The sequence below is a fragment of the Pempheris klunzingeri genome, chromosome 18 (genome assembly GCF_042242105.1).
Source record: "Pempheris klunzingeri isolate RE-2024b chromosome 18, fPemKlu1.hap1, whole genome shotgun sequence".
NCBI lineage: Eukaryota > Metazoa > Chordata > Actinopteri > Acropomatiformes > Pempheridae > Pempheris > Pempheris klunzingeri.
The window spans coordinates 19,154,124-19,180,998 of record NC_092029.1 but is presented as its reverse complement, the minus strand read 5'-3'; the positions used below and the strand labels follow the sequence as shown (position 1 = coordinate 19,180,998).

Below are 26,875 nucleotides of genomic sequence, written 5' to 3'. Positions count from 1 at the left end.
ACAAACACACCACACATTGTTTGAACAGTGGATCAGAACAAATGACCTGTGGCTGAAACTTTAGGTGTTTATATGAGGTCAAGTGTAATGTCTGCTTCCAGTAGCTGCTAAACCAGTCAAAGTTTACTTTCTTCTACATACCTCAGCTCAGTAACAGGAATTACAAAAGGAAGGACTTTTTTTGCCGTCTTCCTGCTAGCGTTTAGAGCAACACTTGTATACCAGAACAACCTCACAGCGTCTCCAGCGTCTATGCTATCATCATCTATCAAGATATCTATAATGAGTAATTGTAGGCATTTCTTCTGACTGATTTAATAATAAGAAACCATTGTGCTGCTTGTATTCTCTCTCTAGTTGGTATGGCATTACTAAAGGCAGTAGGATACATGGTTGCTCTTCTGGTTATATACTACAGTCTGGAGAATCAGGGATACAGCCAGTCTCTGACTGCATTCTTTGAGGTAAGAATAAGAATTAATAAGTAATAACGCTCAAGGTTAGAGTGCTACACCATGAGATACTGCAGGTATGAAATGTATTATTGTGGTGTGAATAATCAAAGTTTAGTTTTGTGTATAGTGAGTATTTAGTTACAGATTGTGTAGACAAACTGTACAATTGAAACGCATGCTAATTATTTCTTAGGACTTGATGGGTACAAAAGCATCACACATCCATGCCAGACAGAAAAGAATGGGTGAGTCACATTTTCATACTTTCAGCGGAATGTATCAAGTGACGCTGTTTGCTATTTACTTTTTTTGTCTGCTCATTATGTGTTTTTCACGTCTTCCCAGCTATTTTAAATCCCTCTGACTCTTGAATCCATGCTGTTATAAGCATCTCACACCTGGAGCATCCCAGAAAGTTTGTGGTTGTGTTAATAGTTCCAGCTGGTAATCCCAGCAACACCACAAGACGCATCAATGATAATAATCTAATAGTATAATTTATAATAATGTAACACTGACAGATCCCACCAAACAACGTGGTGTTACTTTTATTTAGGTGAAAGATCTGAGTACTTCCACCGCATTCCTCAGTATACAATTTAAAGGCAGTAGGAGTATTACTATTTTATAATACTTCCATTCCACTACATTTCTGAAAGGAAACTGTACCTTTTACTCCACTATATTCATTCTACAGCGCTCTATAACTTCTTGCAGATTCACACTTAACATATAAAACACATTATCAGTTTATAAGATATAGTATGATGCCTTGTTGTTGCTGGATATACATCATTTAAAATGCTGCTCAGCATGTAATCAATGTTTTGGCCTGGAGATGGAGCTCTGTATCCAGTTCTGTTTGTGGCTAGTTCACTGCATTGGGAAAATGCCATTCAGTTTTTCATTTGTTTTATTTTAATGAGAAGCTACTACAAGTAGTGGACACTCTAATCTTTACTTTCTTGAATCGTGAAGCAAGGAATCACCTCGTGACCTTTTTGCATGGACTTAATGAACCTGAATCAGAAAGTTGGCTTCAATAAGTGCCTGAAGAAAAGAATCTGTTGTATTCAGACAGATAAAAACTCCTGCCACGCTTCGTTGTTTGCGATACCACAGTTTTGATTGAGAAGATTACACCTCTTGGCATGAGAAAAAATGTGGTCTAACAAAATAGTGATGGGAAGTCCAGCTCTTTTCAAAGATCCTGCTCTTTTGGCTCAGCTCCCTTAGAAGAGCCGGCTCTTACAGCTCCCAAATGGCTCTTCATTTAGTATCACTTGTATTTTAGCCTGATTTAGCAATTATTCAGTGTTTTCATAAAAGCCTTATTTTTATGCAGTTCATATTCAATTCAAGTTCAATATTCAATATGTTCAAATATCTATCTCTTAGAACTATCTTGACTCTCCTTACAAGCCCATCTTTGTCTGTTATCTCTGAGACTCTCCCAAGTCTCCACACGGATCTCAGTATCTATCACTGGTAGAAGGTATCTATTAGTTGTGCGCTGCTGTTTGATTTTGATGTTATGGACGTATTCCTTTCTCCAACGACTCCAAAACTGTTCTGCCAGGTGCTGCACTTGGCGCCATCCTTTTTGTCTATAAAAAGGTCCTGTCCTTCCACAGGTCTCTTTAGTCTCTGACAGACCACACACACTGGCGAATGTAGGATGTGACAGACTGACTTTATCCTGGAGTCCAGGACCAATAGTCATTAGATCAGATTTTGGTGTTGGTAAAGCCTTTACCATGGTGTTTCACCATTTCAAGGTAATATGCACCTAGTTTTATGATTAAGATACATACTACTGTTTGTTCACACAAAGGTATTTTGAATGATAATATAATGTATAATATGTATTAAAATTATTTTTCAAAAGTTATATAATAGCACCATTAAGATAATATCACCCTTAAAGTGAAAAAAAAAAGCCTGTGAAAAACTACCTGTCACGCTCTACGAAGGAAGGTAAAGGCGCCCACAGCAAGGCACAGACCATTGGTCAACAGAATACCTGGCATTCCATTGGTTGGGGAATTTTGACAAGGTCATTGGGCAACAAAATCCAAACGATGAGAAGAAATACAAGGGCAGGCGTTTATTGAGGGCACAGAAGCAGCCTGAAGCTGAAGATATATACACGAGTGTCAGCATACAGTTTGAGCAGAGACAGAGCAAATCTAAGTGTAAGAAGGGACTGTTTGACTGCAAGGGCAGAGTTTTGAGGGAAAGCGCTGCAAAATCTGAAAGTGAAATCACTGAGTAATGCTCTCAAACTGAAAGATCATGCTCTTGAATAAAGAGCAATAAACTCCATATTAGTTGTAGTAAAAACATGATGAACATACACTGTATACCAGACATTTAAAATCTATATTATGTTATGATACTAAAAGTGCTGCTGATGTCTTCATGTTTTCCTTTTTACAGGGCCAACACCACCAACACCATCACCTACACCGCCAAACGGTATGACACATGAAATGTAGAGAATGAAGGTCTGTGTATGTGTTATTGAAGATTTCCACTGGTACTACTGTAAAATCAAGAAAATGGGCACATTAAAAAAGGGCACTCATCTTTTCAGAGGTCAAAAAGGCAGATTGAGCACTATCTGGGGTCCATCTCTGCATAGGCCTGGCTCTTGTAATATCTGTTGTAGCTACACAGCTATTTCAATGCTTTGGAAACACATACAGTTGCACTCAAAAATTATACAACCCCCATTGCAAATTAGATGTATTGGCAAAATTTACAAAGCTGTGTTTAACGATCAACTGAAACAAGAACTGAAATTGTTCCACACAACTAATATTACAAGTGATATCTCCAAATTCAACAAAATACGCCATTTTTAATGACTATTGCAGTCACCACCGTTTTCGGTGGCTCGCGGACCTTTGCCTGGGAAAAAAAATGTTAAGAAAAAAAATCCTGTGCTTTTGTTCTGAAGGGGATTTTTTTATGCAGCGCCGTCTGTTCACACCCCTGAACAGTAGGTGGCGATAATGTCCTGTGATGCTAAATGACACCCGCTATTTCACAGTATAGAAGAAGACCCGCAACGTTTGTTTTCATGCTAATTGAGTATGTAGGTACGACTTGACTACGTGAATATAGATTTTCTTACGTTGAGGACAATGGAGGACAAAAGCCTCAGTTTTGTGCAGCGAGCTGAGTGAGTGAGTGCTGTTTAATAACAAAGCACCATGTTTTTCAGTATCTACTGAGAAGGTAGTCGGAAGAAAAGTTAATTTTGTATATTTGAATCTTTTTGAATTGCACTTTTTGTCTAATTTATTTTGAGTTTGTGGATAAAAACTGCTGCTGAAGGAAATGGATGTTTCCACAGTGCAGTGTTGGGTGTCATAGATTTAGTGAGTGCTCTCAGCTAAAGCTACAGAATTTGAGTCTTTCAAAATACTTCTCAGCAGTTGCACTTTTTTACTTCCTGTTTGTGCATGAAAGCCCTTTTGAGTCTGAAGTGTTCTGTATGTTGCTTATCAAGTGCTACTGATTGAATATGGTTAATCCAGGGCTGTTCAGTGTGGATCCACTGATGCAGGGTGATCACAGCTACACTTACATTAACATCCTTGAAACCTTGTGTCCCTAAGATGCACCTTTTGGTTTAAATTAAAATGCAGCTAATTGAGTGTCTCTCTAGCATCACTACCTGCTGGTCGTTTTGGTTTATCATTAAACTTAATGATAAACTTAAACTGCGATACCCTGGACTATCTCAGGTTCAAGCTGCTCCATCTTTTCATTAAATACATTTGAGAAGTTGAAAATGTTCCTCGATTTGGGTCACGGCTTGTCACTAAGGGGCGATGGTGGGTCCCGAAGCCAGACCCGTTGAGAACCACTGCGGTAGAGCACCCTTTTACTGTTATGTCCTGTTGCAAATGTAATGCATAGCCAGATACCAGGATCTGACAGCATTCTTGAGGAATCTTAGCCCATTCCTCATCGGTTAAACTCATCTTGAGTTTGCATGCTACAAGTGCCTTCTTCATGTCTCACCAAAAATGTCTATGGGATTCAAATCAGGTGACTGTCATGGCCACTCTGGAGTCTTCCAGGACTTTTTCTGAAGGCAACCCTTCATGGACTCTGAGATATGCTTTGGGATCATTGTCCTGTTGGAAGGTTCAATGATGCCCAAGCTTCAGATTCTTCACAGACGGTATGACGTTTTCTCCTGGGATTTCCTGATACTTAATTGAATCCATCTTGCCCTCCTACCAACTGCTGCAGTTTTTCAATGCCAGAAGAAGCAAAGCAGCCACAGAGCATTACCGAGCCACTGCCATGCTTCACTGCAGGCAAGGTGTTCCTTTCAGTGCATGCCTCATTCTTTCTCCTCCAGATATACCGCTGATCCATTGACCTGAAAAATTCCAGTTTTATTTCATTGCTCCACAGAACAGAATCCCAAAATATATTTATATGGTTCAAGCATGTTGGAGCCAACTTGCCTTGTGCTTTTGGGTCAGTAGTGGTGTACGTCTTGGAGTTAGGACAGGAGGCCTTCAGCATTTAGTAAGCGCCTTATTGTTGAAACTGAAACCTTAGTTAAGACGCTTTCCATAAAGAGCAGGTCTAGACCAAACACTTTAATTAAGAGAGAGACCCAACGATTCAGGAATTCAACATTAAGGATTCAAGAATCCCCACATGAGCAAGCGTCAGATATTATATTAGGCAACAGTGGCAGGAAAAACTCCACTTTAACAGGAAGAAACCTCGAACAGAACCCCCCGAACCCAAACTGGAAGGAGATTCCACAGGAGAGGAGCCTGATAGTTGAAAGCTCTGGCTCCATCACTACTTTAGAGGACTTTAGGAACCACCAGTAAGCCTGCATTCTGGGAGCACTGTGCTCTAGTGCGGTAGTACGGTACTATGACTTCTTGAAGATATGATAGAGTCTGACCACTAACAATCTTGTAGGTTAGGAGAAGGATTTTAAACTCTATTCTACATTTTAATGGAAGCCAATGAAGAGAAGCCAGTACAGGATAAATGTGGTCTCTTCTCTTAGTTCTCATCAGTACACGAGCAGCAGCGTTCTGGACCAGCTGGAGAGTCTTTAAGGACTTATTGGGGCAGCCTGATAATAATGAGTTACAATAGTCCAACCTGGAAGTAACAAATCTGTGGTCTAATTGTTCTGCATCATTCATAGACAGGATGGGTCTGATTTTAGCAATATTACGTAGATGGAAAAGGCAGTCCTGGAAATATGTTTTATGTGGGAGTTAAAGGACAAATCCTGATCAAAGATAAGTCCTAGATTCCTCACAGTGGAGCTGGAGGCCAGAGTAATGCCATCCAGAGAATAAGAATGAGAATAAGAACATTTTATTCATCCCGAAGGAAATTACTTTGCCAGTGGTCAACAATTCAGCAGCTATATTGTTAGTGTGGCACCTGCCTCCTCAGAAATCTGGTGGTAGCCATTGTAGGTTTCCTCATTCTGCAAAGTCCAGGTAGTGTTGCCAGTGTTTCTTTAGCTTTGAACTTGCAAACTATGCCTCCAACACTATCTCTGGGAACACTCAATGCCTTTTTGTTACCTTTTCCTTCTTTGTGCAAGGCAATGACCTCCTTTCTGAACTTTTTGGACAGTTCCCTTGACTTATCCATATATCTGACATGCAACCAAAGATCACCCTTGCCTATCGGGGAATTGATGTGTTCTTTGTCAGACACCTGATGCAACTAATGAGGCCCTTGATTATTTGCATCAGATGTGCTTGAGATAACACCTGATTTACAAATGAGTGCTCTTGTGAGGGATTCTATTCAGGGGGTTGAATAATTTTGAGACTGCAGTCATCATTAAAAGTGGCATTTTGTATTGGATTTGGAGAAACCACTTGTAATATTGGTTGTGTTGAGCTATTTAAATTGTTCTTGTTTGAGTTGATCATTGAACTCGGCTGAAAGTTTGTACATTTTTGCCAATGCACCTAATTTGCGATGGGGGCTGAATGATTTTGAGTGCAACTGTATGTTTGCCTCTAGGCTGATACAATTTGCATAAACTTACCTGTGGGCAACTTTCATCATGAAAAGTGTTGTGAATGTTGTTCTGTATGATGGTGTTTTTCTCCTGTTCTCTTCCATAGACCCAGTGGACATTGATTTAGTCCTTGACTTGCGCATCCCAGTCTTAAGTGTGCCATCAAACTTCATTAGTCTATTCAGGGACGCTGTGGAAAATGTCCTGCTCCCCTACACCCTCACTCAGTCTTTAAAAGTAACAGGCTTAAATTTCACCACAGGTAGGAGCTTTTATTTGTTTCCTTGTGTAATTCAGATGGCTGATTTAATGCTGTTTTATCCAGTAGTGTATGATCTACTGTATATGCTATGTTTTTTTTAAATGTCTTTAACAGGTTGCTATCCAAACTCCACTGGAGGGCTGAAGTGTCAGTGTGAGGAACAGTTTGCATGGCCATGTGACAAGTGTAACATTTACGGTGCATGCAGTAATGATACCAGTCCAACCTGTGGTTGCATAAATGGACTTCCCTCTGATGGAGAGTTCTGTGAACCAATCACAAGTAAGCATTACTGTTTTGTATCTGTTTCAGTGAAGTTGTGGTTTGCAAAAAGGTGGTTTGAATGTGTTGAATGATGTATTAGAATCAAATTTAAAGCAATCTGATGTTGATTACAATTGAGTTTGATGCTTTCCTAAATCAGAAAAATGTGGTGGAATAATTTAATCTCCAATGTTGCTTCACAGATATCACTCAATGTTCAACCCCAAATCCTGGTATGTGGAAGAGTTTGATATGTTTTGCATGGATAAACTTGAACAGGGCCTGTTGTAATTGAAGAGTCTTGTTGGGAAAGTAAAAAAGCATTTATTGATGCTCGGTGCTTAAGATTTATTTATTCTTTTTTACAGTGACAATGGCGCCAATGACAACAACGCCAATGACAACAGCAACAACAACAACAGAGGGTATTACACATAAAATATAGAGAATGGAGGTCTGTGTGTGTGTTTCTGAAGATTTGCACTGATACTGTCAAATCAAAAAAGTGTAGGAGTATCCATTGTGGAAAGACACCTGTTTTGATAGCTTGGAAATACTTACATTTAGACTCATACATCTTAGATAAACTATGTAAAGTTTCAATTCAAGCAACAGGGTCAGCTAAAAAGTGCATGTGGGCAACACTTAGATCAACATAATTCATGTCCTGATGACTGTACATTATGAAAAGTGTTATGAATACTGTTCTACATGATGATGGTCAATCTCTGTGCTAGATTTTCTCCTGTTCTCTTCCATAGACCCAGTGGACATCAATTTAGCGCTTGACTTGCGCATCCCAGTCTCCAGTGTGCCATCAAACTTCATTGATCTATTCAGTGACGCTGTGAGACGTTTCCTGCTCCCCTACACCCTCACTCAGTCTTTAAAAGTAACAGGCTTAAATTTCACCACAGGTAGGAACTTTTATTTGTTTCCTTGTGTAATTCAGATGGCTGATTTAATGCTGTTTTATCCAGTAGTGTATGATCTACTGTATATGCTATGGTTTTTTAAATTCCTTTAACAGGTTGCTATCCAAACTCCACTGGAGGGCTGAAGTGTCAGTGTGAGGAACAGTTTGCATGGCCATGTGACAAGTGTAACATTTACGGTGCATGCAGTAATGATACCAGTCCAACCTGTGGTTGCATAAATGGACTTCCCTCTGATGGAGAGTTCTGTGAACCAATCACAAGTAAGCATTACTGTTTTGCACCAAAGTGATCTGATATTGGTAGAAAATTGAAGGTTTTAAGTTTTCCCATGCATACCTGGTGTAATAATTGAATCTCCAATGTTGCTCCACAGATATCTCTCAGTGTCCAACTCCAACTTCTGGTATGGGAAAGAGTTTGATATGTTTTACGTGGATAAAATTGAAAAAAGCCTGCAATACTTGAAGCAACATGTTAGAAAATTAAAAAGTATTTATTGATGCTAAGTGTTTCAGATTTTTAAAAATATTTTCACAGTGATTTCGACAATGACATCAATGGCGACGACAACAACAGTACCAACAACAACAACAGTTCCAACAACAGTACCAACAACAACAACAGTACCAACAACAACAACAGTTCCAACAACAGTACCAACAACAACAATAGAGGGTATTACACATAAAATGTTGACAATGAAGGTGTGTGTGTGTGTGTGTGTGTGTGTGTGTGTGTGTGCGTGTTTCTGAAGATTTGCACTGACCCTGTCAAATCTAAAAAGTGCACAGCTGTTGGTGTATCTGTTGTGGCTGGACTGCTGTTTCAATATTTTGGAAATACATATGTTTGCATCTGGTCTCATACAACTTACATAAACCATGTAAAGTTTCAATTCAAGCAGAAGAGTCAGCTAAAAAGTGCATGTGGGCAACACTTAGATCAACATAATTCATGTCCTGATGACTGTACATTATGAAAAGTGTTATGAATACTGTTCTACATGATGATGGTCAACCTCTGTCCTAGATTTTCTCCTGTTCTCTTCCATAGACCCAGTGGACATCAATTTAGTCCTTGACTTGCGCATCCCAGTCTCCAGTGTGCCATCAAACTTCATTGATCTATTCAGTGACGCTGTGAGACGTTTCCTGCTCCCCTACACCCTCACTCAGTCTTTAAAAGTAACAGGCTTAAATTTCACCACAGGTAGGAGCTTTTATTTGTTTCCTTGTGTAATTCAGATGGCTGATTTAATGCTGTTTTATCCAGTAGTGTATGATCTACTGTATATGCTATGGTTTTTTAAATTTCTTTAACAGGTTGCTATCCAAACTCCACTGGAGGGCTGAAGTGTCAGTGTGAGGAACAGTTTGCATGGCCATGTGACAAGTGTAACATTTACGGTGCATGCAGTAATGATACCAGTCCAACCTGTGGTTGCATAAATGGACTTCCCTCTGATGGAGAGTTCTGTGAACCAATCACAAGTAAGCATTACTGTTTTGCACCAAAGTGATCTGATATTGGTAGAAAATTGAAGGTTTTAAGTTTTCCCATGCATACCTGGTGTAATAATTGAATCTCCAATGTTGCTCCACAGATATCTCTCAGTGTCCAACTCCAACTTCTGGTATGGGAAAGAGTTTGATATGTTTTACGTGGATAAAATTGAAAAAAGCCTGCAATACTTGAAGCAACATGTTAGAAAATTAAAAAGTATTTATTGATGCTAAGTGTTTCAGATTTTTAAAAATATTTTCACAGTGATTTCGACAATGACATCAATGGCGACGACAACAACAGTACCAACAACAACAACAGTTCCAACAACAGTACCAACAACAACAACAGTACCAACAACAACAACAGTTCCAACAACAGTACCAACAACAACAATAGAGGGTATTACACATAAAATGTTGACAATGAAGGTGTGTGTGTGTGTGTGTGTGCGTGTTTCTGAAGATTTGCACTGACCCTGTCAAATCTAAAAAGTGCACAGCTGTTGGTGTATCTGTTGTGGCTGGACTGCTGTTTCAATATTTTGGAAATACATATGTTTGCATCTGGTCTCATACAACTTACATAAACCATGTAAAGTTTCAATTCAAGCAGAAGAGTCAGCTAAAAAGTGCATGTGGGCAACACTTAGATCAACATAATTCATGTCCTGATGACTGCACATTATGAAAAGTGTTATGAATACTGTTCTACATGATGATGGTCAACCTCTGTCCTAGATTTTCTCCTGTTCTCTTCCATAGACCCAGTGGACATCAATTTAGTCCTTGACTTGCGCATCCCAGTCTCCAGTGTGCCATCAAACTTCATTGATCTATTCAGTGACGCTGTGAGACGTTTCCTGCTCCCCTACACCCTCACTCAGTCTTTAAAAGTAACAGGCTTAAATTTCACCACAGGTAGGAGCTTTTATTTGTTTCCTTGTGTAATTCAGATGGCTGATTTAATGCTGTTTTATCCAGTAGTGTATGATCTACTGTATATGCTATGGTTTTTTAAATTTCTTTAACAGGTTGCTATCCAAACTCCACTGGAGGGCTGAAGTGTCAGTGTGAGGAACAGTTTGCATGGCCATGTGACAAGTGTAACATTTACGGTGCATGCAGTAATGATACCAGTCCAACCTGTGGTTGCATAAATGGACTTCCCTCTGATGGAGAGTTCTGTGAACCAATCACAAGTAAGCATTACTGTTTTGCACCAAAGTGATCTGATATTGGTAGAAAATTGAAGGTTTTAAGTTTTCCCATGCATAAAAACCTGGTGTAATAATTTAATCTCTGTGTTGCTCCACAGATATCTCTCAGTGTCCAACTCCAACTTCTGGTATGGGAAAGAGTTTGATATGTTTTATGTGGATAAAATTGAAAAAAGCCTGCAATACTTGAAGCAACATGTTAGAAAATTAAAAAGTATTTATTGATGCTAAGTGTTTCAGATTTTTAAAAATATTTTCACAGTGATTTTGACAATGACATCAATGGCGACGACAACATCGGTACCAACAACAACAACAGTACCAACAACAACAACAGCAGTACCAACAACAACAACAACAGTACCAACAACAACAACAACAGTACCAACAACAACAACAGCAGTACCAACAACAACAACAACAGTACCAACAACAACAACAGTACCAACAACAACAATAGAGGGTATTACACATAAAATGTTGACAATGAAGGTGTGTGTGTGTGTGTGTGTGTGTGTGTGTGTGTGTTTCTGAAGATTTGCACTGACCCTGTCAAATCTAAAAAGTGCACAGCTGTTGGTGTATCTGTTGTGGCTGGACTGCTGTTTCAATATTTTGGAAATACATATGTTTGCATCTAGTTTCATGCAACTTGCATAAACCATGTAAAGTTTCAATTCAAGCAAAAGGGTCAGCTAAAAAGTTGATTTAAAAAGTGCATGTGGGCAACACTTACATCAACATAATTCATGTCCTGATGACTGTACATTATGAAAAGTGTTATGAATACTGTTCTACATGATGATGGTCAACCTCTGTCCTAGATTTTCTCCTGTTCTCTTCCATAGACCCAGTGGACATCGATTTAGTCCTTGAAATGCGTATCCCAGTCTCCAGTGTGCCATCAAACTTCATTGATCTATTCAGGAGCGCTGTGAGACTATTGCTGCCCCCTTACACCGTCACTCAGTCTTTAAAAGTAACAGGCTTAAATTTCACCACAGGTAGGAACTTTTCATTGCTTATTTGTTTCCTTGTGTAACTCGGATGGCTGATTTAAAGCTGTTTAATCCAGTAGTGTATGATCGACTGTATATGCTATGGTTTGAATTTTTTTTTTTAAATGTCTTTAACAGGTTGCTATCCAAACTCCACTGGAGGGCTGAAGTGTCAGTGTGAGGAACAGTTTGCATGGCCATGTGACAAGTGTAACATTTACGGTGCATGCAGTAATGATACCAGTCCAACCTGTGGTTGCATAAATGGACTTCCCTCTGATGGAGAGTTCTGTGAACCAATCACAAGTAAGCATTATACTATTCAAATAAAACTGATCCAGTTTGCAGAAAGGTAACAAAAGAATATCTGCTATATCTGTCTGATTGTCCTACATGGCTGACATGAAGTTGGTTTGGGTTTTGATTACTTATTATACATGGAATCATGTCTAAAGTGATCTGATGTTAACTGTAAATGAAGATTGAATGTTTTCCCAAGCATAGAAGCATGGTGTAATCATTTCATCTCCAATGTTTCTCCATAGATATCAACCAGTGTCCACCCCCAGCTCCTGGTATAGGAAGAATTTGCATATTTTGCATGGATAATGTTGGATAGAGTTGAGGACACTTGTTAGAATTAATTTTTTTTATTATCTATTCATTCTTTTTTACAGGAATAATGACAACAACACCAACTACACCAGCGAAGACGACTACACCAGTGATGACGACTACACCAGTGATGACGACTACACCAGTGATGACGACTACAGCGATGACGACTACACCAGCGATGACGACTACAGCGATGACGACTACACCAGTGATGACGACTACAGTGATGACGACTACACCAGTGATGACGACTACAGCGATGACGACTACACCAGCGAAGACGACTACAGCGATGACGACCACACCAGCGAAGACGACCACACCAGTGAAGACGACCACACCAGTGAAGACGACCACACCAGGGAAGACGACCACACCAGCGAAGACGACCACACCAGCGAAGACGACCACACCAGCGAAGACGACCACACCAGCGATGACGACCACACCAGCGAAGACGACAAAAACAACATCATCAACAGAAGGTATTACACATAAAGAAGACAATCAGACTCCACTATCTAGACAAGTAAAGTAGAAGTTGTAACAAGGTTTCCATAGGTGAATCTGTGGAAGGATCATTACTGTTGAATTCTAACAAATTGCTTCTCTGTGATAATAACTGTTTCTGTCATAGAGAGGAGCTTTTCTCTCACCATGGTCATGGATTTTGATCCTTCATTCAATAGCCCGACCAGTGTAGTTTACCAAGACACAGTTAATGCTGTAAGTTGTAATGTGGCTTCTGTCTGTGTCATTCAGTCTTGTCATATTGTTGATGTGATATATGATCCTGATATAATTGCAGAACTGATATAAAACTGCCTATGTCACTATCTCAAACAGATTACACAACAAAGTAGGACACACATCTCAACTCTAAAAACTGTAGAGTTAACTAGGTTCCGGTAAGTCAAATTACATTCCTCTTTTTGTTCATCAGTTTTAGAGACGATGTACTTTTCTGATGACCGGTTGTTTTCAGGGTTGTAGTACACCACATTAGCATAGTGCCAGGGTAATTACATGTTTTAATTTGAAATGTAGCGTTGAAGAGTGGTAGAAAAGACATAAATCATAGGTATTTTGTATTTTGGTAAGTCAGTCGGCCTGCCACTTTGGTCTAAACTGAAATATGTCAACATCTACATAGATTGGCATATTTGGTCCAGAAAATTCATGTTGTTGCATGATGCTGGCATCATGGATGATATGGTTAGCACTTAGCTCAAAGGGCCGCTGTGCAGCCTCAGAGCCACTAGCATGGCTGTAGATTCTCAATCTTGTTTTTAGAATAATTTCAGTGGTGACACAGTTTACAATAAGCTGCTGGCTCACGAGGCTATATTATGAGTAGCGAAGTTGAATATGGCACCCTACCTTGTGTAGTCTCACTTTGGCCTCGTATTTTTCATTGCTTCACAGATGCTGCAAATTTAGTATCAGCAAAAGTTATCTTGTCTGACTCAATTAAACTGTAAATCAGGTTACTTTTTCATGTGGCAAAACAAGTATGTGGGTAATTGTGGCAAGCATCAAGTTTCCAGGGCAGATGTAATAAGGACTACATTACAGTGGTTTATGATTAGATTTTCATTGGGAATGAATTCTGTTTTACAGGAGTGGAAGCACCATTGCGGAATACGTTATAACAGCGTCCTCTTTTCAAGAGACAGAAGTTAACACAGTAAATACAGGGATATTCACACAGCTGAGCGAAAAATACGCAATGATATTTGACGGTAAGAAAATGTATTCATTTTTGAAATATTTTGAGAGATGCAAATTTTAGTTTGATTTCTTTCAGCTGTCACATTAGCATTGTGTGACATGACAGGAATGTTTGATCATTATACATTAGTTGATGCTATGACCGTCTGACCTTTCTGTCTGTTTTTTACAGGTCTGACACCCTTAATCTTCGAACCACCTACAGTATTTTTTGGGGAAAGTGTGACTGTGACATGTGCTCCTCCAGCGAGTCTGAATTTTAGTACCAACTGGAATGCTGAGTGGAGACGTAATGGGGAGTTAATAGCTGAAGATGGTGAACACCAGATTTCAAAACAGAATGGAGCGTCAGTGTTAACTGTGTCAAAGTTTTTCAGCACTGACAATGGTAAGAGCCGGTATGGTGATTTCGGGGGACATTTCCACATCATGCACATTTCCAATGCAAGCGCTGTCTAGGACTATATCTGGTCACAGAAACTTAACCAGCAATGTAGTCATGGTTTTACTTAACACAGCTATGGTGAACTATAGGGCGACAGACTAAATGGTTTCATACACCTAAAATGATTTTTTTACCTTGAACATTAAACCAGGTTACAGGTAAAAAAAAAAGAGTAGAAATACATCACAGAAGGTTTTTTTTATTATCAGTGACAGATGTGTGTCAGTGTTCCATTCTGAATAAAGGGGAAAGCCATTAATAGACAGTATTACTAAATACTGTTGTGGGCTGTTACATAGGCTACCTATTTGTTTTTGACATAACCTATAATATTCAAATTCATTGTTAGTAAGTGTGACTGTCTGCTCATAGAGCTCTAGGGTTTAAATGGGGCATTTTGGAAATATATAGAAGAAGCTTCCACTAATCTAAACCTATATCTACTGTATAAATCTGATTTAGCCTGCCTCTCCTAACCCGGTGGTGTTGTCATCCCATATATTTTCATATTTGTTCGGCTGGCTTTAATTATTTGACGATCACCTTTCCTTGCAGGACGCTATGAATGTAAGCTGATAGACAGATCAGTTTTCAGACAGACATCCAACGGCGCATTCAATCTCAAAGAGATACCCTTGATTCAAGTGACGCCAGTCAGACAAAGGGTCAAATGTGAGGTTGGAAGTACGGTAGAGCTGCAGTGCTCTGTTGACAGCCCCAATGAGGTTCAGTTTAAAGACAGACCTGATGCAGGTGAGCCTGAAACAAAGAAACATCTAAAGGAGAATTAAGAAATCTTATTTTACATATAACTGTAGTTCTCCAGTTTGAATGTGTCCAACTAAATTAAAGTTATTTCCAATTAGTGATGGCTTTGTCTAAATTCAGTGTTCTTCTTTTTGTATGTTTAGGCACAGGTGGCACAGTCACCTTTCGGTTCCTACTCCCTAACCCTTGCATAGCGCAGGAAAGGAAGTTCACTTGTCAAGTGAATAACTTAGAAAGATTTAACAGAGAAATAACACTGGAATTATCCACAGAGAGTAAGTATTAATCCTGCCATTAGAACACTTTATAAAATTCAGCTCAAGATATTTTTTGTTGTAATTAAAAAAAATAAATAAATAATGTCTTTACCCGTAGCATTTGTATGTCTCGATGATCCTGACTTTGGTGATGGAAATATTGGGGACAGAGCCGAAGCTCCCTGTGAAGCGAACAGTGTGGGACAGAAGACAGCAGTTTGTCAGGCCAATGGTAAATGGGAAGATCGACAGGACAACTGCATTCTACGACCAGTCGACGAGCTGCTCACACAGTCACAGGTGACCTAGTTCTCCAGCTGTTCAGGACACCAAATGATGACATCAACAGGGGCACTTCTAGTGAATTGGGGGCCTTGAGAATGATGGTCTTGGCACTGGTAGAATGAGATCTTTTACTTATGTAAAACACAGCAATCACATGAGGGGTGGGATATCTATCCACTCATTATCAAATCCATTCCTGCTTATTGATCAGTTAAATTCCACACCATGTTTTCACCGTCGTGGATCAAAGCTTAGCATTTAATGATTACATTTTGTCACAAAGTCTCTATACTGACTGACAGAAACCATTTAATTTATAGCCAAACTATTTAATTAAGAGACCTGAGCCACAAAGCTATTATGCTATCCAGCTAACGTGATGGATTGGCTCACACGCCCTCCTCAAACCTATGCCATTATTATGTGTTTATAGGACTATTGTTTTTCATGAAAGGTGGCAGATGGTTATTATATTGATGTCTTTTGTCAACTTGACAGGCTTGACTGGCTAGTCTTAAGTTTAGGTAGCCTCGTATGGGTTCATATAGACTAAGATGAGAGGCGAGCCGAAAGGCAGAGGCAGAAGGGTTGAGGCGTACCTGACTGGTTAGTCTTGCTGCATTTAAGGTGGAAGACGGGTGTGTCGGAGGACTAAATGGAAATACCTGATATGGATGCATGTGGGGTGGATCGTAGTCGAGGGTTGAAGTGATGAACTCTGAGCAGCGCACGAAACCGAAGAAGGCCAAGAGGAACTCCGAAAGAGCTCACTTCAGCTGGGTTTTTAGCTCTCTTCACTGATATTCTCACAATACCCAAGTTTGCCAATATTAACAACTCTGCTAAGGTCTTGATTCCATTGCTCCACTTAAAGTTAAACCAATCCCAGTTGTTAACCCTTCTGGATAAATGCTTCTATCCAACACTACAGACGAAACAACAGAAAGGCTGAGTTTAGATGGAAAAAAGCCGGCATCCATGTTCACCACCACAAGAAGGAGCAATTAACCACACTAAACCTACTTATCAAAGATGTAGCAGAGCAGTATACAGTATTTCTCTGGTCTAAGCCAAGGTTTCTGTTTTATACTAATGGTGGTTTCTAAATTTCTTTGTGGACAAGGTCACTGGTTTCAGACCACATTCAACCGTTTCTCACTCTGAAGAAGCTACCTGTCTGAGCTCAACCTCATTCCCATGCAAGACCAAGATATAGTTTTTCGTGTGTTTTTCATCCTGCCACGCTGACATACTTCCCACTAGATTGTTTAAAGATGTCCTGTTATTGTCCTCTGTTTCCTCTCTGTTATAATTTGCCGTCGGAGCTCCTACACTTTAGAACAGCTTTCCCCCCCATCAGATTTGCTGAATGTGTGGTTTGTTTTAAGAGGCTGCTATAAATTCTATAGATTAGCCTACTTCTAAAGTCTCCTTATTCTCTGTTTTTCTTATTTTGCTCATGCACTTTAACTCTTGTTTATGTGTTATGCTTTTGTGTGTGTGTGTGTGTATGTATGTTCGGCTATTGAAACAGTAACTGTATTTTTTAAGAAGTGCTATAGAACTTAAGTGTTATCATCATTAGTAGTATTATCAATTAAATGTACTTACATTGGCTCTCAAAGGTGGAGCTCATTTGAACAACTTCTTACACTGCTAGATAGTCAGTCAAGCCTTTACCATTGCAGTGTGTAGGATTTGGGGGTATTATTTGGCATACTTACGTTTTTCAGTGGTGTATCATCACTTAAGAGTGAGCTAAGAGTCATTGTGTTTTGATTAGCTCAGAATGAGCCCTTTATATCTACAGAGGGAGCAAGTCCACCATGTTGAAGTGGCAGCAAATTGAGTTTCCATCGATGTAATTATTTACTTAACATAATAATCTTACCTCTGTCCCAACCTGTCAGAAACAGTCATCTGTCATGTTTCAAAAAGGCTGTAAGTGACCCTTGAGATATTGTCTAATGCTAATGCTTCTTTTCTTTTAAATTTCACAGTTCCTGACTAACAATTCGCTGCCAGGATTCTTGGACCAACTCAGCGACGTTACTGTCAACTTCACAGACGATGTGGTCGAATCTCCCGCCAACATTAATGCCATTGTTAATATACTCACCAATGTAGCCACGTTGGCATTAAGTACCCCGATAACCAAAATTTTAATGACGGTATGTGAATTTGTTTCCGCGTGTCCTACACGACGTTCACTACATTTCACACGATCTGATATCATCTTTCCTTTCCCTTTTAGGATGTTCTGTTAACTGTAGGTGTCCTCACCACAGACGGGGCAAGGGGTTCATGGGACTCTCTAAACACCGACGGCCCCAGAAACATCTCAGTAACGAGAAGTACCAGCCCCAGTAACACAAGTGTCAGCTCAACATTGTTGCAGTCTGTTGAGACTATAACAAGTGGCCTTAGCAGTAACTCTTTTGACATTGCCACACCTTTTATTCTCTTGAACAAAACTACGTTCACAGACACTTTTGAGGGCGACTTTAATTCATCAGTAGAAATAAACATACCAGAGTCTGATGGAGGACAAAAGTCAATCACTGTGATAACATTTGCTTCAATGGATAATGTTCTCCCTGCGAGAGACGAAGACAATTCAACCTTCAACGTCATCAATGGGAGAGTCGTACTTGTCCAGTCCAGCGGCACCATCAACAACGTGTCGTTCACGTTTGATGTTGAAAATAACACACTGACGATGCCTCAGTGTGTTTTCTGGAACTTCAGCCTCTTCAATGGTCTCGGGGGATGGGACAACGAAGGTTGCGTGTTGGGAAACGACATAAATGACACCGTGACCTGCAACTGCAACCACCTGACCTCGTTCTCTATCCTTATGTCACCCTTCAGTCCAGATGACATTGCGTTGAGTATTATGACCTACATCGGAGTTGCCGTATCCATTGGTTCCTTGGTCATATGTCTCATTATTGAAGCTGTAATATGGAGAAAAATAAGAAAGAACAACACATCATACTTGCGCCACGTTTCCATCGTTAACATTGCGGTGTCTCTCCTGATTGCAAACATTTGGTTTATTATCGGGGCAGCTATTTCAGATGCAGATGAAGTGAACCTATCAGCATGCAATGCAGCTACATTTTTTATCCATTTTTTCTACCTAGCCCTGTTCTTTTGGATGTTGGCCTCAGGTTTGCTCTTGCTCTACCGCACAGTCAGTGTCTTTGAGGGGGGTTTGTCTAAAAAATCTATGCTGGTTATTGGATTTGCTATAGGCTACGGGGCACCCCTCATCATCGTGATCATAACTATAGCTGTTACTGCATCTAAAAAACAATACATCTCAGAAACTGAGGTCTGCTGGCTCAACTGGTACGAGTCCCGTGCTCTGCTGGCCTTCGTGATCCCCGCGCTGTTAGTAGTGATGATTAACCTTGTAACCCTGCTGGTAGTGATATACAAAATGTTGAGGAGAAGGGTCGTGGGAGACGCTTCGCAAGCAGGTGAGAGGCACGTTCTAGTGATTATTTTGAGGAGTTTGGCCGTCCTCACGCCATTTTTTGGATTAACTTGGAGTCTGGGAGTCGGAACCATGACCAACCCACGCAACAGAGACATCCATATTTCATTTGCATTCTTCAATTCACTGCAGGTACAGTACTTAATAACAATGATACTGTGTATATATGTGCTAGCTGAAATAATTCTGTGGATTCTGAGTTGTTCCTTTTGTAATAGAAGCCCTCTGATGCTATTCTGTGTGTCTTTCTTTAAAGGGTTTCTTCATATTGGTGTTTGGAACACTGTTGGACAAAAAGGTATGTATGTCTCAATATTCAAAACTTAAACCAACTGTTCATTTAATTCAAACCACTCTGAAATAGAATTTACATTAGTTTTTTTTCCTCTAATATTGTATTACTAATGTGCACGATAACCAGTGCTGTTAATTTATGCAACAAGCAGATGAAAGAGAGAGTGAATAATGAAACAGCAATTTCACTGCTGAATGATGAAACTACTATTCAACAGTGTTTCTCCTTGGATGGTGTTGTACCAGTGGAGGTGAAGCTTGTGCACAAAGTGCAATGCAAATTTTGTGTGTGTGTGTGTGAGTGTGTGTGTGTGTGTGTGTGTGACCTTGCTCAAAATCTTCCCTGCTGGCTGGTATATTTATGCACAGTAAGGAGCAGGGGAACACTGTAGAAGTGAATATCACAGAATGAAATGCACGTATGAGGGATCAACTCACAATAGACAAAAAAAGGCATTTTCTGTAGAAAATGCAGTGTGAATGCTGACTAATGAAATGCCCATTGCCTGATAAAATGCATTACCACTGCATTGCAGAACAGCCGTGAATTGACCTTCCAGTCCTGTAGTTCCCACAAACTCTAATGGGAAATGTAATGAACTCTAACCACTCAGTGAAAAAGGAGGGACGTCCTAATTGCTAAACATCTTAAGAACAAACAAACACTACTGCAGGTGTAATCAGTTGAATTAACAGTATGGCACATGGTAAATGGGCTGCATTTGTACAGCGCCTTTCTAGTTATTTCAACTTTCTAGTTATTTCAACTCATTCACACAGGAGGAAATATAATTTGTAATCATTCACACAGTGAAGCTAGCATGGCTTCAGGAGCAAGTTGGGGTTCAGTGTCTTGCCCAAGGACACTTCGAATCGATAGAACCTTGCTTGATGCTTTTGTCAACTAGGATGTCCTGGAACCACTGAGTAGCACAGCATGGCTGAACTCCTTACCACTAGCATAATACTAATACTAGCATGAGCAGGTAGCGTTACCATTGCTGCTAAAAATGCATGCAGTCAGAAATTGAACCTACAATTCTGTAGTTCCAACAAACCCAAATGTAGCAGGTCTTGTATTACATTGTTGCAGGCAATGTGAGGACAACTGACTTGAACACTTGAACCACTCTGCCTCCGAACAGTTAATCATCCAATCGAAGTTTGAAATACAACTGCTCCAATTGTAGGAGTAGTTCTGCACTGAGTCGTAACAGCAGTGTTGAGTCAGCTGTTGAACAGCCAATCCTGCGGTTCCTACAAACTCCGATGACACTACATGTACTCTGACCAAACTAATTGAACAGAAATCATTGATAGTGAAAATAGAAAGTGCTCCTAATTGTTTCGGATCGTGAAGACAGTCAGAAACTGCTGCAGGCGCAATCTGTCGTGAAAAACAGCAGTGTGGATTGAAGCAATTATCCTCCCTGATAGTCTGAGCAGGAGCCTCAGACCACCAGTCCCACGTTGCATTGCATGGCTTTATTATTCAACAATCATGATAAAATATGAAAAATTATTACAGTGTGCACTAATACTGCCGTTTTGCCACATGACATAATAGCTCTAGCAGTTATCCATCAGGGAGCTACTGTAAGTAAAAGTGAATTGGTGTTACACAAAATCTCATTTATAAATGCGTTTTTATTGGAAGAACCTGAGTTTTATAGAAGTGCGCTAACTTTTTAGAGTTCACTTTTCAGGTGCGGTCAGAAATAACAATAAAGTCATCATCCGCAAGCAGGACAAGGGTAAGATTGGTTTTCATAATGTTAATCATCTTTTGTGTGTGTGTGTGTGTGTGCGCGGTGATTTATGTTTATTGCTTTTATTATCGTTTTAGAGCACCAGCGCTGGAATCTCATCTTCCAGTGGACTGGCCTTTTTGCGGAACTGGAGAGGAAGAGGAGGAGGTATGGCAACTATTAGGAAAAGAAACAAAAGCTGATTTTCTAAATGCTAGCATGGAGGTTTTATAGTAACACTACTGGATCGAGAAAAATTGGTTATAATAATTACATTCTTATAGGGATCACGTCGACCTGGACATGATCACTATGAGTGGTTTCCACTGGGAAAAACTATTTATGCAATTCCACATCTGAGATAGTCAGAAGAGCTACGATATTTCTCACCTGGCAGAACGAATTTTCTGAATTTTGTTAACAACATCCAAATAAAATGGATTTATTAACATTTGTACAACAATAATTGTCCTGTCCTTCCCGTTCTGCCAGCACTGCATGACTGAAGCTTTCAGCATGTTCACATCATTGTTTTGAGAATGTTTGTTGGCTCAAATCCTCACAGACTTGCCTGCATTGCTGTAGACGCCTGCTCTTGTTTTCTAATCAGTTGTCACATCGACTGAATCACCTTGTTCTGTTACTGTTTTTTCAGGTGGTTACAATATGTCATCTAGTGTCTCCGGCACGTCTCACTCCTTCAGCAATGCTTGACGGTCTTTGCATACGGCTCTGGTCAGGCGGTCAGACAACCAACCAAGCCAACCAGCTGTTTCGCAAAGACACTTTTTTTTTTTTCTTTCTTTCTTCATCGCAGCTTTGATATATGAGGGTTAGATTTGAAGTATAGTGTAAAAAAATCAAGAGTCTGGCTTAATCTTTAGGAAGACGAACAAAGCATTAATTGAGTCATATTGTCATAGTTGTATTTCATCAAAACACTGCTCTCAACGACATAATGTAATACACAACCAGCAAAAATATTTATTAGTATTACATAATTGTATTGTAGTAACCTTTTTATCGGATCCCCAAAGGTGCATTTACTTGTTACAAAAAGCACATACAGAGGATAAATTTCGTTTCATGTGTTGATGCACTGTGCAACGTGTGTGTGTGTGTGTGTGTGTGTGTAAACAGGAAGACACATACAGTTTACTTAGAGATTCATCACATCATTTTCACATAACAAACGCTGACGTAAAATGGCCGTCGTTTGGTTCACTTTGGTTATCAAATCAGTTAGATAAGGTTAGGATTTCTTTCTCAGATCAGTGAACTTGTTTACTCAGTGGGTAGCATCACAATGACAAATTGACTTGGACTGGACTATCAGTCAAATATCATTCCAAACAGGTTAAAGGGGCGCCAGGTATAACCCAGAGAAAATATAAAAAGCTTATCTTTGCTGTGGAGCCTCTTTATATGTGTGCATGCGTGTACAAAAACCGCTACTTGATATTCAGTGTGTATTTGTATAGTGTAATGTCATGTGCAATATGAATGTTTATGTGACTGCTGTTTTTACTGAATAGTTAAAAGATGCTTTTTTTTGCTTTTTCCCCTGATTATTGGAAGTTGAGGGTGAGGGGAGTGGGTGTTCAAAAATGTCAGTGTATGTACTATATGTCTCTTTCAATGTCAAAACCAATAAATACAGATGCTAAAAAACAGTACAGTGTTGTTTGGGTGCAATTATTTGTGCAATCTGAGTCTGGCTCCACTTTTAATTTCTGCAAAATGTATTCTGCAGATTAGTTAAGATGGCAAATCAACAATGAATCAGCAGTGGTTACAGTGCTGACGTGGTTACAGGTAAACTCAAGTGTTTGATTTTTGATCGTTTTTGATTTTTGATATATTCATTTTATGGGTCCCGCATTATAGGGAAGTCTAATGCAGGGGTGTCCAAACTACGGCCCGTGGTCCAATTTTCATTGGCCCACAGGAAATTCTAATAATGTATTGGAACACGGCCCACACAGGGAACTGGACTGTGTTGTACTTCTTAGTCTCACCACTTGGTGGAGTAACTGTCTTGAGCGAGGCAGCTTCTCTATAAAATGAGTAATAGAAGAAGAAATGTGCTACAGGTGACCCAAAATGGCGGAATTAAGGAAACGTAAGAGAGGAAGTGAGTGTAGAAAGTTTCAGACGCGGTGTGTGATGAGAGCACAGCTAATAACTAATGAAGATCACGGAGGAGCTGCTTGATGTTAGCAGTCTGAAGAGGACCACGACGGGTGAGGATGTGTCTGAAGCTGTGCCAGGTGCAGTTGGCATGATGGGACTTAAATGGGATGAGCTGTGTGGAGGTACGACGGATGGGGCTCCAGCTGGGACAGGCGAGCGCAAAGGAATCTACGGTGTCCGCCGAGGGGCAAGAAAGTGGAGGTAAGGCTGTTGATTCGAGCAGCAGGGCTCTAGCACAGACTATTTCAAGCTTCCCTCTCTGATGCTGATGCTGATGCTAATGCTGGGGAGGGGGGTGGCTAAGTCGTGGCTCTGTGCTGCAGCAGTTTTATTTCCTGAGATCAGGAATTGAATTGAATTCAATTCAATTCAATTCAATTCAATTCAATTCAATTTATTTTGTATAGCCCAATATCACAACAGAGTTGTCTCACAGTGCTTTACAAAGTTTACTGAAATAAACAAAAAGTGTAAGCGAACAAACAATCTAATAAAGCAGTTGATGAGGCCAATGGATCAGTCCGGTGGATCAGTCCGAGGCATCAACTGCCCTTTATGACCCTCCTTCTTCGGGAAGGAAAAACTCAAAAAACCTAGTGGGAAAAGAGAAACCTCCGGGAGCACCACAGTGAAGGAGAGATCCAGCTCCCAAGGACGGACAGGCTGTAGCCTTGGACAGACGCACATCCATTGGCTGGTGGAGAACCACATCAGCAGGACCAGGACCAGGATCCATAGGAACCAGAGAACCACATCAGCAGGACCAGGACCAGGACCAGGATCCATAGGAACTAGAGAACCACATCAGCAGGACCAGGACCAGGACCCACAAAAATCAACCAGTTTTGAAGAGAGAAGGAGCTCTTCATGAGCTCAGTGACCCTCTCTGATTGGCATTTTTAGTGGATCTCACTGATCACCTGAACACACTGAACCAGAGCCTACAAGGCAAAGAGCAGCTTGGACCACAACTAATAAATGAAAGCCCACTAATGGAAAGGAAAGGCTGTTTTTTTTCTTGAGTTCAGTTATCAAGCAGAATGTACCTCCATTTGATTGATGTTGCCAACTTTAATCCACTAGAGGTGAGGCGATATACATCACCTCTAGTGGATTAAAGTGAGCACTATAGCTCACTTCTAGTGAGCGGCCCAGCCCTTTGGATGTTTTTCTGTATGTGGCCCTGGTCTAAAGAGTCCAATTAAGCAAAGTGAAATATGTCATTTATATTTCTCCTGACAGCAGCATGGTCACCTGGTTTTGGAGAAACACTGTTTGAGAGCAAAGCTGCATTATCATACAGTACTGTACAAAGGTCTTAGGCAGGTTTGAGGACATGGTGTAAAATAAGAATGCTTTCAAAAATATAAAACTAGAATTTTTATTTGCATCAATTTACAAAATACAAAGTGATCAAACAAAAGAAAAACATAAATCAAATCAATATTTGGTGTGACCACCCTTTGCCTTCAAAACAGAATCAGTACTTTTAGACTTGCAGTCAGGGATTTTGTAGGATTATAGTCAGACGTATGATCAATCAATTATATCAAACAGGTGCTAATTATAATCAGTTTCACATTAACATTAACAAAGAGAAACAGCTGTAAGAGGCTTAAAATTGGGTGAGGAACAGCCAAACTATGCTGCTAAGGTGAGGTTGTAAAAGACAGTTTCATGTCACAGGTCATACACCACAGCAACAAGACATAAAGTTGTTATACTGCATCAGCAAGGTCTCTCCCCGGCAAAGGTTTCAGAGCAGACTGGGGTTTCAGGATGTGCTGTTCAAGCTCTTCTGAAGAGGCACAAAGAAACGGGCGATGCTGAGGACCATAGATGCAGCAGTCGGTCAAGGAAACTTAGTGCAGCAGAAGAAAGACACATTCGGTTTACTTCCCTGTCCAGCAGCCATCAGCTCAGAACCAGCAGAGACCAGTGGGACCCTGGTACACCCATCTACTATCTGGAGTAGTCTGGCCAGAGGTTGTCTTCATGGAAGAATTACAACCAAAAAGCCACACTGAGACGTGGAAGCATGGCCAAGCGAGTCGACTATGCACTAAAACACAGGAACTGGGGTGCTGAAAAATGGCAGCAGGTGTTCTGGACTTGAATTGAGTTCGATTGAAATATTTGGCTGCAGCAGAAGGTAGTTTGTTCGCCGAAGGGCTGGAGAGTGGTACAGTAATGAGTGTCTGCAGGCAACAGTGAAGCATGTTGGAGGTTCCTTGTGAGTTTGGGGCTGCATTACTACAAATGGATTTTGGATTTGGTCAGTAGTAATGTTCCTTGTAAATGTCCTTAATGCTGAGAAATATAGACAGATACTTATATATCATGCAATACCATCAGAGAGGCGCCTGATTGGCCGCAACTTTATTCTGCAGCAGGACAACAACCCCAAATGTACATCCAGTGTCATCTTCAGTCATCTTCGTCAATTTGAATTACAAAACAAAAGTGAGGTTACCCCGCGAACTCGCTGTATTTTTTGTTGATCGAAGTTGATTGAAGTTATATAGCCTATAGATTTTTTTGAGGTTGGGAGTGAAAAACAAAGCAGTGCAGTCAAAGCAGCACATAATATCATTGCCATCCAGTATGTAAACAATATGTAAAGCCTTTATTCACAACTGACCAGCACATTTGTGTTAAACAGACTTTGGTGGTTTTTCTGCATTTGATGTAAGTTTTTAACACGTCATGTTTAACATGACATTTTGTAGTGCTGTCACAACATTATTAGGGCCCGAGCACCAAGCGGTGTGACATGTCAACATTCATTCACAGTCATAGCGCCACCTGGTGGCGACAGGAAGTGCTATGTTTTACGCTATGATGTCTCAAGACCAGCTAGTTGACCAGATCCACTTCAGATTTGGTCAGGAAAGCCTCAAGACGTTGATGTTGGTCCGTAGTGAAAATTGTGAGTTTTCGTCAAAAGGTATCGCCGTGGCGACACGGCGAATTTCGATCGAAAATGTTCCTTCGCATGAGCATTAAAAGTGCAGTAACTCCACTCTACAAGGTCCTATCTTCACCACATTTACACTGTTTGATGACTGTCAGGCTCTGAAGACATGCACATGCTAATTTAGAACCATAGTCATAGCGCCACCTAGTGGCGGGAGGAAGTGCATGTTTTATTCCCTGACGTCTCTCTCTCAGCAGGTTAACCACAGCCACCTCAAATTTGGCCAAACAGTCCCAAGACGTGGATGATACAAAGTTATGAAGCTCTTGAGGTTTTGTCAAACGCTGTCACCGTGGCAACACCTCGCAGATCCCTTCCCTCCTGTGGTCTCTCCTGTCATCTTTGACAAACTCCTACACAATGGAAACCAGGACTACA

The 26,875-nt window shown here is 40.3% G+C and overlaps 1 protein-coding gene across 1 annotated transcript; it reads left to right on the top strand.

Moving 5' to 3' along the window:
• The first annotated feature begins 389 nt into the window (after positions 1 to 389).
• On the top strand, positions 390 to 23,003 carry LOC139218342 (adhesion G protein-coupled receptor F5-like). Its single transcript, XM_070849904.1, has 29 exons — positions 390 to 429; positions 647 to 700; positions 6,602 to 6,757; positions 6,872 to 7,039; positions 7,225 to 7,254; positions 7,783 to 7,938; positions 8,052 to 8,219; positions 8,333 to 8,362; positions 9,013 to 9,168; positions 9,282 to 9,449; positions 9,563 to 9,592; positions 10,227 to 10,382; positions 10,496 to 10,663; positions 10,780 to 10,809; positions 10,944 to 11,134; positions 11,609 to 11,660; positions 11,818 to 11,985; positions 12,357 to 12,782; positions 13,968 to 14,039; positions 14,201 to 14,416; positions 15,029 to 15,226; positions 15,385 to 15,516; positions 15,617 to 15,798; positions 17,784 to 17,954; positions 18,038 to 19,417; positions 19,542 to 19,583; positions 21,286 to 21,333; positions 21,426 to 21,495; positions 21,983 to 23,003. The coding sequence occupies exons 1-29, from the start codon at positions 390 to 392 to the stop codon at positions 22,039 to 22,041; spliced, it is 4,917 nt and encodes a 1,638-aa protein (XP_070706005.1). The 3' UTR covers positions 22,042 to 23,003.
• The last annotated feature ends 3,872 nt before the right edge of the window (positions 23,004 to 26,875 follow it).